General features: G+C 39.6%; 1 protein-coding gene across 5 annotated transcripts in view; it reads left to right on the top strand.

Annotated features, from left to right (window-relative positions):
• The window catches only part of MICAL3 (microtubule associated monooxygenase, calponin and LIM domain containing 3), a 140,372-nt gene that overhangs the window by 29,051 nt on the left and 94,658 nt on the right, over positions 1 to 16,663 (top strand). For 4 of the 5 annotated variants that reach the window (XM_048934196.1, XM_048934197.1, XM_048934192.1 and 1 more), the window contains exons 2-7: positions 8,548 to 8,923; positions 12,746 to 12,953; positions 14,039 to 14,155; positions 14,830 to 14,931; positions 15,446 to 15,601; positions 16,132 to 16,232. In XM_048934196.1, coding sequence (XP_048790153.1) covers positions 8,660 to 8,923; positions 12,746 to 12,953; positions 14,039 to 14,155; positions 14,830 to 14,931; positions 15,446 to 15,601; positions 16,132 to 16,232 — 948 coding nt within the window. In that variant the 5' untranslated portion in view covers positions 8,548 to 8,659. Of the gene's footprint in view, positions 1 to 2,861; positions 2,959 to 8,547; positions 8,924 to 12,745; positions 12,954 to 14,038; positions 14,156 to 14,829; positions 14,932 to 15,445; positions 15,602 to 16,131; positions 16,233 to 16,663 lie in introns of those variants that run through there. The other variant, XM_048934195.1, reaches the window with a different exon arrangement.

Below are 16,663 nucleotides of genomic sequence, written 5' to 3'. Positions count from 1 at the left end.
CAGCTCAGGAGATGTGATAGAAGATGTTTGTGGGACCTGTAAATGAGAGCTCGGTGGAAGGATCTCATTTTTGAAATAAAAGCAATGGGATTTATGTGTGTTTCTCTTTTCTTCCCGTGGTCTAATGAATTGGGATTTATCACTGTGTTCATTGAAGATATTCAGTATCTTCTTTGTTGTCTAGAAGCCCCATGCACAAGTGAGTTCCATCATGAATACAGGTGTTAACTCCGCAGTGAAACTGCTAGGAGCAGTTCATAGAATCATAGTATATCGGAGTTGGAAGGGACCCACTAAAGATCATTGAGTCTCTTCCTACTTCCCTTCAAATCCTGTTCTGCGTCCCATTCAGACTCTTTTCAGCCAGTCTTGCTCTTGCTGAGGTATGTAACTCTGCTTTTGCAAAATAAAGTGAAATTGCTTAACAGTATATTATGGTCTAATATTAATGACTAATTAACATGTAAGGACAAAAGAGACTTGTGGTGGCCTGTGGAGTATCAAGAAGCAACCTGCTTCACCTTCTCTGGATCAAGTTCCTTGACTGCCATTTCTGGTTTAGATACGTAGGGGGACTACACAGCATGCATTTTCATGCACAACTTTTAAGGAAAGAGGAAAACTGAATGTCCTGAGCTGGGCTAATAAGTAGGGTACAAGATATCGTGCGGCGTGATTTTCTTTGGCAGCAATGAAAGCAGAGGGAGTTGGCCTGGCTGATGGAGCTTGGGTTTGCTGGCAGTGTGTGTGCTGGGGGCAGTGGCAGATAGAGACGTATGTCTGCGATGGAGAGTGCTGGATAGACCAACACTAAGTGACAAGCGAAGGCATGCAGTGAGTGAAGTCTGGTCCTGTTCTGCAGCTGAGCCCTTGAGGTGTTGCTCTTGGATCTATTCAGTCAGCGAAAGGAGGCAGGGTCTGGGTTTGAGGTCCAATTCCTTGGGTGTTTTCTGAGCTTTCTGTGTATATTTTACCTAGCAATTATAAAGGCTAAGGTTGCACCCATGGGTTATAGCATGGTCCCAACCCTTCCTGGGCTTTTCATAGAATAAGCATTGAGGTTTGTTTTGTTTATAAAGTTCAGCAGCCTCTAAATGAAGTGGTTTGTGGGTTGGAGAATTTTCTATGGCTTTTTTATTCTAATGTCTTCATATAGGTTTCTTGGCTCCCCAAATAGTCTTGCAATGTCTGCTTTAGAAAAACAACTCAAAAAATGTTAAGTAGATCTGCTTTCTATATACAGTATTCCTCTGCAGAAACACGAGATAGATCTATTAAATATCCAGTTGAACTGCCCTGTGCAATATGCTTTATTTGTGATGCCTTAGCTAGTTGAGTATGTGTATAGTTTGGAATTAGGAATCTTTTAATCCTGTTTTATATCTCCTTTCTCCCCGTTCAAGAAACCACTTTCCTTTTTTCCACTTCTATAATAGCTGAAAGTTGGAAGCAGCACACACGAAACTTGCTTTTCCATGTACATTTTTAAGGTCTGTAACTGGAATATTTGTTCTTTGGACTGTGAGAGTCTGGTATTTACCATACCCCTGGGGAGGGAGCCTTGGAGTTAGAAGTGCAGGCAGCCACCTGCTTTGACTGGAATAAATGCTGACAGAAATGACGAATTTCAGTTTGCTTCTGAATGTTAAGATGTCTCCCTTGGTGACCCAAATGAAGGTGACTTTGTTAAGTTCAGCCAAGATTGGACCACGTGCTTCTTTGTGATGAGTAACCTTTACCTGCCTGTGTATGCAGAATTAGATGATGAAAGGAAGATCTGAAGCACATGGGCGGAGACAAGCGCTTGTAATTGGAGGCATGAGCTTCTGTAGTGCAAGCACGTACTGCATTAGAAGTTAGGCTTTTTTGCTTTCTAGATTTCATATGAAACATTTGATGAGCTCCTTAAAGGACAGGAATTTTTTCCCTCTTGTTGCTTGCAGATCACATGTATCTGTCTTTTTGTCCACGTTGATTTTTTTCCTACATTATCTTTTGTGATTGTTGCAGCTTGTTTTGGTAAAACATTCAGACAGGTCTGACCTTCATTCATATAATTAAAAAAAAAGAAAAAAAGTGAGTTTTATTAGATAGTTAGTTTCTTTTGTGAGATCTCTTATGTTTTTTAAAATCTGGGCTTTGTTTGTTCCACCATGGGATAGCTTGGGGTGATCGGAGTGCTGGCAGAACCTGAAAATGTCAGAGGAGTTGTATTGCTGGGCTGCAGAGGTCTCTACAGTGCATGTGTAGCCTCCAGTCTTCATTCTGCTTTAACTTTCTAGTTGGGTCAGAACAGTGCTTTTTTTCCTCTGATTTCAGTACAGCTTTTGTGAAAACCTTTTTTTTCTTGTGCCATAGCATGTTGGCTTAGAAAGATGAAAATCTGTACCCTGTATGATGTCAAAAGCTTTTATGTCTGGCTGTGCTAAGCCAACTGATTTGGCTTTTTTCTCAATTTGGAATCATAAAGTATTGTGAAAGTGTCATTCCAGTCATTTCTTACAGGGCTTTTTTTTATATTGGAGCTGTCCTCAGATAGCATTTGAAGAACTCCAGGAGTAAAGTCCAGCTTGCAAACTAGATAGAACTAACTTCAGGATGATTTTCCATGTTGGAAGGTAACATCAAGATCAGCTTCAAGGCGGTTCAAATGAAGGAATGGCATCCAACCTCCTTACCTAGTAAGAGGTGGAGTAAGAAGCCTCCAGGTGTTTCAGCCCAGCACTAAGATCTCCCTCACCTAGTGAGAACTGATTGTATACTTGACTTACAAGTTATGTATGTATGGCTCATCAGAAAATACCAATGGTCTGACTTCCTACAGGTGTGAGGCATGGTCTTATGGGCATGTATGTACACTGAGGGCTCCCTGTACTTCAGAAGCACGAGGATCTGTGTTTTGAGGGCTCCTGTTTTCTCCCTGGAGTTTGTGAGAGATGCATGAATTTCACCATGCAGGTAACAAATGAAGCCTTTGCTGTCGAGCATCTGGGAGTTTGGGAGACTTGTAAAGGGAAGCGTTGCACTTACAGGATTAGTTCCTAAGGTTTCTGAGGCAAGGAAGATGTGGCAAACTGTGAGATGGGGGCGAGTCCTTTGGTAGGGTTAGCATCCTCCAGTATTTACTGTGGTAAAATCTGGGAGGAGGTGAAAGCAGAAGCTGGCACTGTGCTGTAGCAGGTGCACCAAGAAGTAATTGTGAAGAAATGTTTTGGAAGGGAGTGCTGCCTTCCTCCCAGAGCAGTAGGCTTGTCACTGAGCACCTTGTTGCCATATGGTGTATGGAACAGTGATGATGATGTGTAGCTGCATGTCTTTAGTGCGCTATCATGGTAGCGTCTGTACCAGGAAGAACTTAATAGACTTTGTAGGATACACATGAACTTCACCATGCAGATAACAAATGCAGCCTTTGCTGCCTGATGTCTTGGGGTTTTGGAAGGCTTTTAAAGGGAAAGTTGCCCATATAATACGCCCTAATAGACACATTCCAAAAAGTTTGTCCTCACAGTTTTGATTCTAGGTACAAGTAATTAACTCTTCTTTTGGGAAATAAATTTTATTTATGGGTAACAATGCAGTTCTTTACAGAATGGTGACAGTTCCATGATACGCCTTGGATGTCCTCAGCTTCTCAAGCATGCAGTTAACAAATTGGTTCTAGATGAGAAGGAATACTGCATTGGTTACTGTTGGCCCCATGTGAAGACTTGTGCTATGAGGGGTCTCCCTGGTATGTGGCTGTGTCATGGGTATATTCAGGAACTCTAAGCTAGTCATTCTTGAAGTTTGTTGTACAGTATGACAGCCATCCAGATGGCCTATCATTCCTTTACCATGTAATAAGGGGGCAGTTACCTCTTCCTATTCTATGGTATCATGCTTTTTTCTTTCTTCTTTTATTGTCTGTGGAGTTTTTGCTTTATAATTCAAGGAAACTGCCTAAAATGGTCAAATACATAACGCTTCCAATGCTTAAGATAAGCAGCTTTTCCCCAAACATGGGAAGGAAAATCCCAAGTAGAACATTCTGGGGCATTATTTTTTATCAAAGGAAGAAAAGAAGACATCTGATCTGTTATTTGGCCTCATTTTTGGATGCTGATGTTCACTTCCTATAGGGACCGTGATTTGATCAAAGAGCGGTGTATGACAGAGCAGCAGAGTAGTACATTCGTTGAATTTATGTAGATAAAATATTTTGTAGTTCTGATGTCTCAGTAAACATTTTATGGCACTTAAGAAAGGATTAAGAATGAACAATCTACATATTTTTATTCAGTACATTGATGTCAATTTGGGAACCAAATATCTGTAGATGCCTCTGTGTTTGTTTCCATGTTCTTTGATATAATTTGAATTTCTTTTCAAATTATTACTGAGTTGAGCTTTCTCTGTGACAACCCGTGACCTGTTTGTATATGTACTTTGATTGTCTTATGAGGAATGGATTCTTGTGTTAGCAACAAGTTCACATCTGGTCCCTCTTTCTCCCACTTTTGCTCTAGCTTGGTGGAGTTAGAAAGCAGAAAGATGGGATTCATCCCCACATGGTGTGCAGAAGCTCCTCCAACCTGGTTTTGGTGGATGCATAAACAGCAAACATTTACTGTCTGCTGTATTTGCTTGAGTGTTATGAGTGAGAGCAGATCTAAATACCATCTTCAAACTTGACTGTGTGTGGTACTGACATTTCTTTTTTCCATCTGGTCTAAAAGGGAAGCTGCACACAATGGCAGCCCCACCCTTTTGTCCTCCTGCTTTCCCATTTCTTGTCTGCATGATACGGAGCTAAAATAATTGCCAATGCTTTTTATCTTTTCTTGTCAAAGTTGTCCTCTTTTTGCCATCTGTTCCCCAGCCCTTACAGCCAACCTAAGCCTGCACTTCTTGTTATTTGGGATCACTTACAATGTGATCAGCACACTGTAGCAAAGACCATTTCTTCGATTTTAGCCAAAAGTATAAATAAATCAAATCCTGGAAACGAAAGCAGAGCTCCTTCATTTGCTGGAATAAAGACTTTTGTTAGTGTGGTTTCCTACAGAGGGGAGGCTTACAGGATTCAGTCATTTGTCCATCTGCTTTTCAGTTCATCCTTAATAACTTCTGAACCATTTCATCCAGATTTGACAGGGAGTAAAAGTCTTGAAGGTAATTCATTTCCTACAAGAAAACTGGTGGCTGGGTAGGGGAGAGAGACAAAAATAGGTGTCCCCACTGTCTGCAGCATAGCTTAGCAGTAATCTGTTCTTAGGCTTTTGCTAGCCAAGTTGCAAGTGTGTACTGGCTGTGGTACTACACTAATCTCAGAGTTTCCAGAGCACTTTACTGAATCTTAGGCGGAAGGTAAGGGGCCATAGAGGGGAGACAGGGGCAGGGGATGTTGCTGGGCAATTGGAAATACTGTGGAAAGGATGAAATCAATGGAAATTGGGCTCTTGGAGCTATCAGTCATTTAGATTTCATACAATACTGTAGTTTACTGATCACTAGCCCCTCAGAAGTTTGTTCATCTGCACTGTCTGCCTAGCTGTGAAATAATCAAAATGTAGGAAAATACTGGCATGGTGCTCAAAAGATCTCTCCATCAGAAGTGGCAAATGTTTTATTTGCTCAAAATGCTGTTTTGAGCCAGAAAGAACAATCTGTGAGTTTAGATGGAATTAATAGTTACTGCTGGAAAAAAAAAAATGTAGAAGAATGCTGGAAAATACATTCCCATACCAAAATATTAAACTTTTCCAGGCCCAAAACATTAGTTGAGTGAGCACTTTTAACGAAATCCGGATTGGAAATGGTAGGAGGATGATTCCTGTACAGGAGGTATGTATTTGGGATATAGGATTTGCAGCACTGCAGGAATTTGAATTTGTATAACCAAAATCGCAGTGTGCATCACTTGCAAAATCCTTCCCTATTTCTTCCATTTGATACAAGTTGGGGTGAGTTTTGCAGGCATCTTTCTTTATCATGCACGTGTTTGGTAAAATATTCATGTGCCTGTGGTGACTGCAGGAAGGGGAAGGAAGCACCACCTGGAATTATTCATCCTTTGTTTCTGTTCTTCATTGGGTTCTTTTATCCTGCGCAGGAGCAGAGATCCTGAGCGTACTTTCAGCCATGAGTCAGTAACAACCCCTTGCTATTATTGTAAATAGCAACATGAACGCTGCTTTTGCATGCATTTTTTTCACAGACTTTGTCTTTCTTTCCCAGCGCTTCAGCCAAGGGATTTGCAGAGCTTCTGAGTCAGCAATCAGCTGCCTCGAGACAAAACATGCAGGATGCTGCAGACTTGCAGCAGGGCCAGCAAGGCACACAAATACCCTGGAAACGTGGCAAATAATTCCTGCCTGCCCTTGCTTTGCCTCCTGTAATTTCCGTGCTCTCTGACATGTTGCTCACAGGTTCTGAGGGCTTTGGGTGTATACATCAAGAATGCAGAGTTTTGAGGAGTGACTAATTACAGTGACTGAAGCCTCTGTATTTGACCCGTGGGCATAACTTACCTAACAGCCAGTGTGAGATGGGATGTAAGCAGAACAGCAAAATTAATGTGCTGCTCTGGTTGTGCTTCACAATGTGACCTGCTTTTGCAGGTCTCTCCTGACTTGGCCAGCCTTGAACACAAAGCACTGAGTTCCTGTGGTGACAGAAGGCTGGGTTTTAATTCACAGATCTCTCTGCACGGTGCAGAATCAGTGTCAATTTGCTCCTTTTTTGAAAATACTACAGGATTCAATACAACACAACAGGAGGAAGAGCAGGAAATGAGACTTAGGCTGTCCTTGCATCTGGGTGTATCAGTAATGGTCTGTGGACCAACCGGCTTAAATTGGCACTGAGCTGCATTTAGGCTGTGCAGTTTCTGAGGGTTATTCTTAAGAAGTGCTGTATCAGTCATCTGAAGTGCTGCTGTAGAGGTTTTGGGTGGTAGAGTGTCAGGGGTGGGGGAAATGAGCAGAATACTTGAAGGACTGTGCTGGTAAATGTGGTGTATGGATTTAGACTGTAAGTATTTTATTTCCTCTCCATTATCAGATGCACTGAAATTGCTGCTTCAACGTAAGAGGAGATTTTTTAGGGCTCTTTATAGCATTCTTGGGAACAGGAGATGCAGGCTTAAAGCACCAAAGCATGGTGGTCCCCCTTAGGTGCAAGCCTGAAGCGCACTTGGTAGTGAAGTTAAGATTAAAAGTAAGAAAAGAAGTTAATTCCATACTGCTTAGTGAGCAGTACTGCTTGGACAACATCAATGTCCATCTGCTATGTAGGAAAACATCCTCGTCTGTGCTGAGTCCTCTAAGCAGCTGTCCTAATAAAGTCAGAAATACACTGAGTGGTATGACTTGTCGTTATGCTGTGGCTTCTGCAGGAACTTTGAATTTTATTTCTAATACCAAACAATTTAGGGATGTATGTAAGGGTTTCTGGGTCTCTTGCTATTTGTAAATGTAAGCAATAGATGCCATGCTTGGCTGGGAAGCAGGAGTGCCCACATAAACTGCTGTAGGGCTGTCCTGGCGGAGGGGAAGAGAGACATGAGCTGTAATGTTTGCCTTGGCTTCCTGTCTGCTGGAAGCGGGAAAAGAGCTGGTGCGAATCTAAAAGCTTTTATCCGAGTCTACATACTTCCTTTTTTACCTTAATGCCCTTTGCTAAAAAAACAAAGGAAAATGTACCTCAAAACTGTTTTCCTTTCCACAGTTCCAGCATATGTTCCCATGCTACCGTCCTACCTGAAGATAAGCAGATATTCTTTCTTAGAGTAATTGTTTATACCTTGTTTGTATGTACGCGTTCATATGTGTATGTGTATAAAAGAAAGAAAGATTTATTATATATATAAAGTGGAATAGCTTTTCTTTAAAGAAAATTGTTGTTTGTCTTCTAAACAATTCTGTACTTCTGTGGGATCCCAGGAAAGCAACTAAGAGTAGCAGACTTCTCGTCAGCGTATTTCATCTGCCAAGGATCCCAGCTACCACCTGAAATGTGGGGATCTGCATATCAAACAGTGTTGAAAACCACAGAGGAAGGAGCCTGAGAACCCCACACGGATAGTACTACAGTCCCATTTCTCTCCTGGGCTACTTGCTTACTGATACAGGAAATGTCCCCATGGGCTCTAGGTGAAGAGATATTTATACTGCTTGATGCAGCACAGGACGGCATTTTTTTCCAGTCTTGACATCTTAAGCATTTGATTGCTCTAAAGTTTAACCTCATTCTAGCACTGCAGTACCATCATCGTTTTTGTTATGGCAGGGCACAGAGGCAGGCCTTCAAACTCACAGGTTGTATGGCTCGGTTAAACTATTTTGTGCTCTGATAGAAAAGATGTGTCCCAGTGTCTGAGGAGAGGCTGTGCTTCAGTCAGCTCGGCAGGACTGCCTGGGGTATTGCTTAGTTAACTTATTTAGGACTGATGCTTGCTTTATTCGTTACTGAGAATCTGGACCTCAGCTCAGACACAGAGATAATTTTGGAAAGGGAAAAAAAAAGAGCAAACTCAGTTACATTTTTTTTCTTTTTATTTTATAGGTTAATAATGCTTGTAAGCCAGAGGTGAAAGTGGCTCAGCAGAGCAACGCTGGGAAATCTGGCAGACTGGAAGAGAACAGCTGCCCTGCAGGGCAGCTGCCGAGCTTGAAGCATGGAGGAGAGTAAGAACGAGAAGGTGAACCAGGCTCACGTTCTCTTCGACAGATTTGTCCAGGCTTCAACGTGCAAAGGGACTCTCAAGGCTTTCCAGGAGCTCTGTGACTACTTAGAACTAAAGCCCAAGGACTACCGTTCTTTCTATCACAAACTCAAGTCCAAGCTAAATTACTGGAAAGCCAAAGCCTTGTGGGCCAAATTGGATAAAAGGGGCAGCCATAAGGACTATAAGAAGGGGAAAGCATGCGCCAACACGAAGGTAAGGAAAGTGATCCTATGTAAGAGACTTATTTGTGGGAATAAAAAAAAATAAAAATAAAAATCAACCCACTAAAATACAAATGCTGTGGAAACTCATACCAGTTCATTTAAAAGGATTGATATGTATGGTGTTTACTGCTTTCACTCACCTTCTCCATTGTATTTTATGTGTCTTGTTGTGAACTGATATCTGTGTGCTACGTATGCCCTGGTTGAACTCTGCAGTATGAGCTTTATTTTTTTATTTATTCTGTTACTGAAATACATTTATGTCATTCATCAAAATGTTTATGGAATAAGTTATTTTCTCAAGTGATCATATAGTTTTCCTTTCAAAAAATAAAGAAAGATAGTATGGACTATGAGAAAATTAGAACAAGATTCTCCCCTCCTTCATTTAGGACAGTAGGTGCTTCTCTTTCCCTTGTACATTAACCTTTCTGCAGAAAGAAGTAATACGAAGAATTAAATACTAGTTCCTATAGAAGAGAACTGAGAGGGAAATATATCCTATTTGGGATATAATGGGTCATTTCAGATATATGGACTCAGGTTTACTTTCAGCTAGATATTAGAAAGTTATGTTATTTCGTTGATTGTTTCACTTCCTACTTGCTATTTTTTGTATAGATAGTGACATTTATAAGTAATTGCTACAGTAACACCTATAATAATTACTCAATGTCAAGGTGTATTGTTCTGTGTCTTGTGAAAATAATGCTTTCCTCAAAATGTTCATAATTGTTACATCCAATTATAGATAACAGGTGGGATGCAGATCAACTATGAGAACAGTAAGGCAGATAGGTAGTGTTGGTCAATGGAACTCACACTGAACTGGGTCCTACCAAAGGAAGGAATGGGCATACTGCATATCAGCTCTCTTATGTGTGGCAAGGAGGGAGAGTGAAGGGAAAGAGGAAGAGGAGGGAAATCTTATTTGCCAGTGTTACTGAGAAGCTGCTGGTGAGATGCTCTTTTGAAATGCAACTAAAAAGGGTGGATAAGTTAAATAAATTCCATGCTTACCCATGTCCCGAGCCAGGAACATGCAGTACTGTTGATTTGAGATTCGAGTCATTTTGAGTATTGAAATCAGCCAGCTGAGGGGAAAGGAAATTGTTTCAAAAATTATTTTTTGTTAGTATATCTTAAAGAATATGTACTTGTTATGATAAATGATTTTTGTATGCCACTAATTACAAACCTTGTTGCTTTTTTATGTAAAGAAATGATATTCAAGTGTATTTTTCATATTTTTCATATATTTCTGTTAACTACTTGCTTCTGACCCTAACAGCTTCTGCCATTAAATTTGTAATTTGTAGGAGGTAAACACAACTATTCAAAGTGGAGGCCTTTTGAGAACTGATTCATTTCTGATTTGATGTTCCCTATCTCACTCAGTTTTATATTCCTAATTTTTAATGTAATTTGCAAACACTGATTTAAACAAAAAATACAACACAGAAATTAAGGTGGGTGTGTGGAAATGACAATTTAAAACAAAGATCAAAATTCTACCCATATTCTTAAAACTGCTGTCAGTCATTTCTTTAGTAAACTCAGCTTCTGTGCTTAATCATATGAAGATCTCATTCTCTAGAGTTTAATTGCTGCTTTTCTATTTAAAATCGTGCTGGGCTGAAGTGTCCCAGCCAGAACTGATACTTGGTGCACATGGCCAGTGTCCAGGTTAACTGGAATTCAGATGGTTGGGGGTATAGTTCATGAAAGCAAGACTTGGATGTGATGATTTGTCCAAATGTAAATAGTTACCGAAAATTTATATTAGCCCCTTTATTTATTTAGCTTGAGCAGCTCAAAAGAGAACAGAAAGGTAATTCTCCACTTGAGAACTGGAGAACTCAGGATTTGTTTGCATTTAATGTTACATTACCGTGGTGTTGTTATTGGAAACTGAATATAACTTAGATCTTGAGCAAGAAATGATAGTGAGGAGTGAGATTGCTTCAGTGCACAGAGCTGTAGCAGTTGCTTGGAGTCACTGGTGGAGCAAAGGAAGAAGGGACGGCAGTTACTTGGCTATGATTAAGGTTTCATGCTTATCGCCGCCCATGCAAATATCACAACTTAGGTTTCTACAGGAGATCTGAAACTGGAAGAGTCATTAGGGGTAAAAAAGGGGACAGGGTCTTTTCTTCTGTTTTTAATTGTGCTGAAAGCTTGCTGTGTTTTATAACAAAACCGCTTAATATTTTTGTAGAGATAAAAAAAGGTGGCAACCTTTGTCGTGAATTGCTTCGCTGTGTATTGTATTTTAGATCCAGAACATGTAAAGCTCTAGTTAAATTACCTATTTAAATAGGACACACTCGGCTCATTCTCTTACAAGGTTAAAAAATGAAAGACTAAGTGGTGTTTGAGAGTTACACTTAACCACAAAGAAAACAATATTGAATTGGAAGAATGCAGTAGTTCCTAATTGATTATCGCTTTTTTAACAAATTACAACTTGGACACCTGTTCAGAATGTAAGTCTGGTTTTTAATTGCACTGCTAATACCTCAGTGGTTGGGCTAGCATTTTGTATTTATGCCTTCCAGTTCCCAAAGCTACTAAATAAACTGCTGTTATCCTTCCCTTTTCTCTGGACTTGTATCTCTGCCCTCAGATTTATATGCGTTGTTATCTTATACAGTAGCCTTGTTTAGCATTTGCATGTTAGTTGTTAACTCTTTACTGTTGCAAACTGTACTCTTTTATTTATCATTCAGGCTTTGTATTTGCATTTTCACATCATTTGAAGAATCTGTAACCCAGTGAACAGCAAGTTTAAAATGTGGGGAACTGTACAAACTGGCTTATGGGGACTATCAGAGAACAAAGAGCTTTGTTTTGGAATAGGCTGTGTAATTAGAAGGGTAGGTTCTGATGAAGTTTTAGCATAGTTAGGAATTTCTAAAGGAGCTTTGTTTTCCAGCTGTAAGGATACTTAGGGATCTGGAAAATATTCACGTGGCAGAAACAGTCACCACATTGGCGAGTCTTTATCCAGTGTGTCTGGTTCATAATCAATAGAAAACCAGTACAAAATTGATATGACAAAATGGACTATGCACTGTATTAATGTGAATACACACATACATGCCAGTTTTCTCTGTGGACTTCAGTTTCTGTGAGCAGTTGAGTATCTTGGATTTTTATTCTTGAAATAAAATATCTTGCTGTGTTCCTTTGTTTCTTCAGAAGTACTTCCAGCACTGGATATGCAAGTGTTTCTCAAGTCATTTATTAGCCTCTAAAAGTGTTTGTGAATAGAGTGGAGAAAGATGGAGGAAGATGAAATACCTTTGATATGAAAAAGGTTAAAGTGAAGAAAACGTATTTTGATTAAAAAAAAAAAGGTCTAATTACACAAAATTCAGTTTTACATTGTATTTACTTACCTTGGAGATTCCTTTGCTTCAATACTAGAAACATCAGCATGGGTACAAGTCAGAGTGCTGTCTCTGCTAATCTAAATGATCACGTGTGTAAAAACTTTGCATTTATCTGCCTGAACCATTGCTGTGCTGCTCAGTGTTGATGAGGAATTTTCAGCGTCCCTGAAGATTTTCTGAAAAAGGCAAACTCAGGCTTTGGGAGATGAGAAGAAAAGGCTGTTTCACCTTTTCTTAAAAACAGAAAAGACATGGTTGGAACTGGAGAGAGAAACCTTCAGAAATATTGCTGCTTTCCAGGTGCTTATATAGCTTGGAAAGCATTATGCTATGGTTTTAATCCCTTAAAAGAAGGGTTAAAAATACCCTTTTCCTCTTTGAATCGTACAGTTACTTTGTGTTTGGTTCTTTTGCAGTGTCTGATAATTGGGGCTGGACCCTGTGGCCTTCGTACAGCCATCGACCTGTCATTCCTGGGAGCCAAGGTGGTGGTCATAGAAAAGAGGGATGCCTTTTCCCGCAATAACGTTCTGCATTTGTGGCCATTCACCATACATGACCTGAGGGGTCTTGGCGCCAAGAAGTTTTATGGCAAATTCTGTGCAGGATCCATAGACCATATCAGTAAGTACAGCTGCTGCTTGTCATGGCAGCACTTGTTGAAAAGAGTGAGCTGGCTGAGGCATGGAGCATCTCATGAAAATGCATCCTGCACCTGTCACTCCTCTTGTGTCAGCATGGTATGATACGAAAGAAATAGATTGTGCCATGGCATGATCAAACATGTAATATATATCTTTTAGTGTACCTGTTATCTTTTTTATCTTCTGCTTTCTGAGGGCAAAAATTGCCATTTTTCAATTTATTTTTTTCCCCCAAAAAACTTTCCAAGCACGCTAGTGCCCATCAGTCTGTGTTCACCTCAGGGCGTAAATGGAAGTATAAATTGGCACAATCATAGTAGATAAGATTTAACTTCTTATTCAATGTGAAAGCTGCTCTTTTTTGAGGAAAAATGACTGGTAGAAACAGAAAGGCCCTTATCACTTCGGTCTTGCAACTTGTTCTCTTCTGTTTTCCCTTTATTTTTATTCTTCAAATACTTTATATTGTCTTCTTTTGTGTCTCAGCACAGTTGAAATGTAGTTTCTAGGTGGAGTATTTTTTCATTTCAATATCTGAAATATGGCAATGAGGTTTCCTCCTTAAAATTAGTATTATTCCTTCAGATTTGCACACAGTCGCTTTCATACCTGTTACCGACACTGACTTAAGTGGAAAGAGGGGATGAGTAACTTAATATTCCCTCCCTAACCCAATAGTGTTAGCATTAAGGTACATCTCAGTATTACAAGGTGATCAAATGGCTGGTTACCATCTGTAACAGAAAGACAGTCCTGCTTGTGCTCTCTTCCCTTCCTCTCCTGCAGTGCATATTCTAGTTGTTTCCCTTGTTGCTGATTTTGAGAGTGACACATTAAAATAAATTACCTTCTTTGAGAAGGACTGCAGTTTCTGCTATATGGGAGTTTCTTATGCCGTGTTATTACCCACCAGTGCTGCCTGGGTGAAGTGCTGAGAACACAGTGGGAAGAAGAAAGCAACAACTAGCCTTTAAATCAATTTATTAGTAATGTCGAAGGGAGGTGTGTGTGTACTTGTGCTCTTTCCTTTTTCTGCTATATTTTTTGTCATTGTTTTTTTTTCAGGTATCCGTCAACTCCAGCTTATCCTTTTGAAGGTTGCCTTGATCTTGGGAATAGAAATCCATGTCAATGTGGAATTTCAAGGGCTTGTTTACCCTCCGGAGGATCAGGAAAATGAAAGCAAGTAGTGTTGAAATGAGTTGTAGAGAAAGGGAAAGTTATGGTCAGATACATAGACTCTTGCTCCTTAATGTTATGACTCCTCCTTTTCTCATGTTCCATTAATGGCAGTTATCTTCAATGGACTTTTGCTTGACTTCTTTATAAGCTTACTTCTTTCAAGTAAAATCACCTGAAGTACTTAGCAAAAATAATCCAAGACACAGTAGTTCCTAATGTCTCCTAACATATTTAAGCCTGTTTATTACAATTAAGAAATACCTTTTTAAAATGACTCCTTTATTTGTGTTTACTGAGGATATTTGTACCAGCAAATGGTCTTTGTTATGCTTTTTGCATCTTTGTGAAACCTCTTGTCTGATCGCTATGGGAAGTGGTGGCTTGCTTGTCTTTTGGCATCCTGTTAATTGAATACCTAATAAAGGTTTTAGTGTTCCTGGAAGATAATCCGGGAGGGTTTACTTGGGCTCTCTCTGTCTACTATAGTGCATTCTTTGATATGCATAGATTGCTTATGAAAGTCAGCAATAGCCCTGTCAGTAATATAGCTATCTTGTGGTATATCTTTACTGACTGTGTAAGAAAGGGTTTATGGACAGCAGAAAGTGTTTTTATATGTCTGTTTTACTATGTGCACTGTTTTACGTTGTCATTAATCTGGACTTTATTGACAGGAATAGGTTGGCGTGCATTGGTCCATCCAAAAACCCATCCAGTATCAGAGTATGAATTTGAAGTGATCATTGGAGGGGATGGCAGAAGGAACACTTTAGAAGGTAATGATGTGTCCATAATTCACTTTAAAATACAACTAACTCTTAAATCAGAATAGATACGAACAAAAGTGGCATTCAAAATCCCAATCAAAATCAAGACGTTTGACTAGGAAATAAAAAGTCCATGTAGAAATCTATGCATTTTTCCTCTTCCTATCCACTGGCACAAAAGTCTTTCCCACAATTTTTCCTTAGTTGCATAGTGTTGCAACTCAATTTTGGGAGTAGGAGCTGAAAGCATTGAATGTACAACTGTGTAGTAGAGAATTTTCTCTTACTATTTGTTATGCGAGTTGCAGTTTTAGGGAAAGAGATAAGAAAGAATGGGGAGCCTTTTTCCTAAACAAGAACATTTATTTTCTCAGATGAAGCAATTTTTGCTTTTTCGGTGGAGTAGTTCATAATCCATCAGGTCCAACCTCCTGTATTTTTGAGGGCACTGGTCTGTGGTGTGCTGAGCCTTCTCTGACGCTATGCTCTGTTTTTCACTGTTGCTCCTTTATCTTTCCTGTAGGGTTTCGCCGAAAAGAGTTCCGTGGTAAACTGGCGATTGCTATCACAGCAAACTTCATCAATCGTAACACCACAGCTGAAGCCAAAGTAGAAGAGATCAGTGGTGTGGCTTTCATATTCAACCAGAAGTTCTTCCAGGATCTACGAGAAGCCACCGGTATGTCGGCAATTGTCAGATTTCCAGTTAAAGCTATTTGTCCTCATTATTACAACTTCTCTAACTCAGGTACCACAATATTTAGTCAGTAAACAAAAGCCGTGTGCAAGGAAGACAGTCATTTCGGTCTCTCTTTGAAATCTAACTTCCCTCATTTTTACAGCTGTTCTGTACGTCCGTACAAAGCAGATGTGTATCATTCAGATGTGTGTCATTTTTGCTCAGAACTTCTTTCCCTAAGGATTTTCAGGAAATCTGAGCCATTCACAAGAGAAGCCTGAATCCTGAGTTTTGTTTCCTGCATCCCACATCTGAATACAAAACTTAGTGTGATGATAAATATGTTTTTCAAAAGAAATGCTCTGTTTCTGGTTTTGTCGAAGATACAGATTTTAAACTTATTGAAAGAGTGGAAGGAGGCTGCCTGACATTCTCTCTTAAGATGTTCTAACCAGATAGTTTCAGTTTACTTTCTTTCAATAGAGCTGATTTGTTGCTTGTTCCTTCATTATCTTTTGTTCTGTCACAAGGTATTGACTTAGAGAACATCGTCTACTATAAGGATGATACACACTACTTTGTCATGACTGCCAAAAAACAGAGCTTGCTGGATAAAGGCGTAATACGACATGTGGGTATTAACTTTTATATCTTAAGATTTGGGGAAATTTTGCTTTCAGTACACTGAAAGAACACTCTTCTTGCACCACGTTATGTTATTATACAGGTATATTTCAGAACACAAACATTTGTAGTTAATGCCCTTCTGAGGCATTTTCAGCCATTAGAAGTGTTACAAGAATGTTACACCATCTGAACTTGTCAATGTGGGGGTTTTGAGCATGCTAAGAAAGAGTATGCAGAAATAACTTTTGTTGGCTTATTTGGCCTTTTCACTTATATAATGAAAAGACAGAGTAAAGAAAGTGTACCAGAGTGTACCAGAGTGTAATTCTGACAGAAGCAAATGTAAAAGTGGTTTGTCTGTAAGTGAATGCAAAAAGATTGAGGTCTTGCTCCTTTTGTGTGAAGTGAAAAGCTCAGAAGTTTCTTTGCCTTTTC

This window comes from Lagopus muta, chromosome 1, assembly GCF_023343835.1.
Source record: "Lagopus muta isolate bLagMut1 chromosome 1, bLagMut1 primary, whole genome shotgun sequence".
In the NCBI taxonomy this organism is placed as follows: Eukaryota; Metazoa; Chordata; class Aves; order Galliformes; family Phasianidae; genus Lagopus; species Lagopus muta.
This window is presented reverse-complemented; position numbering and strand designations above follow the sequence as displayed.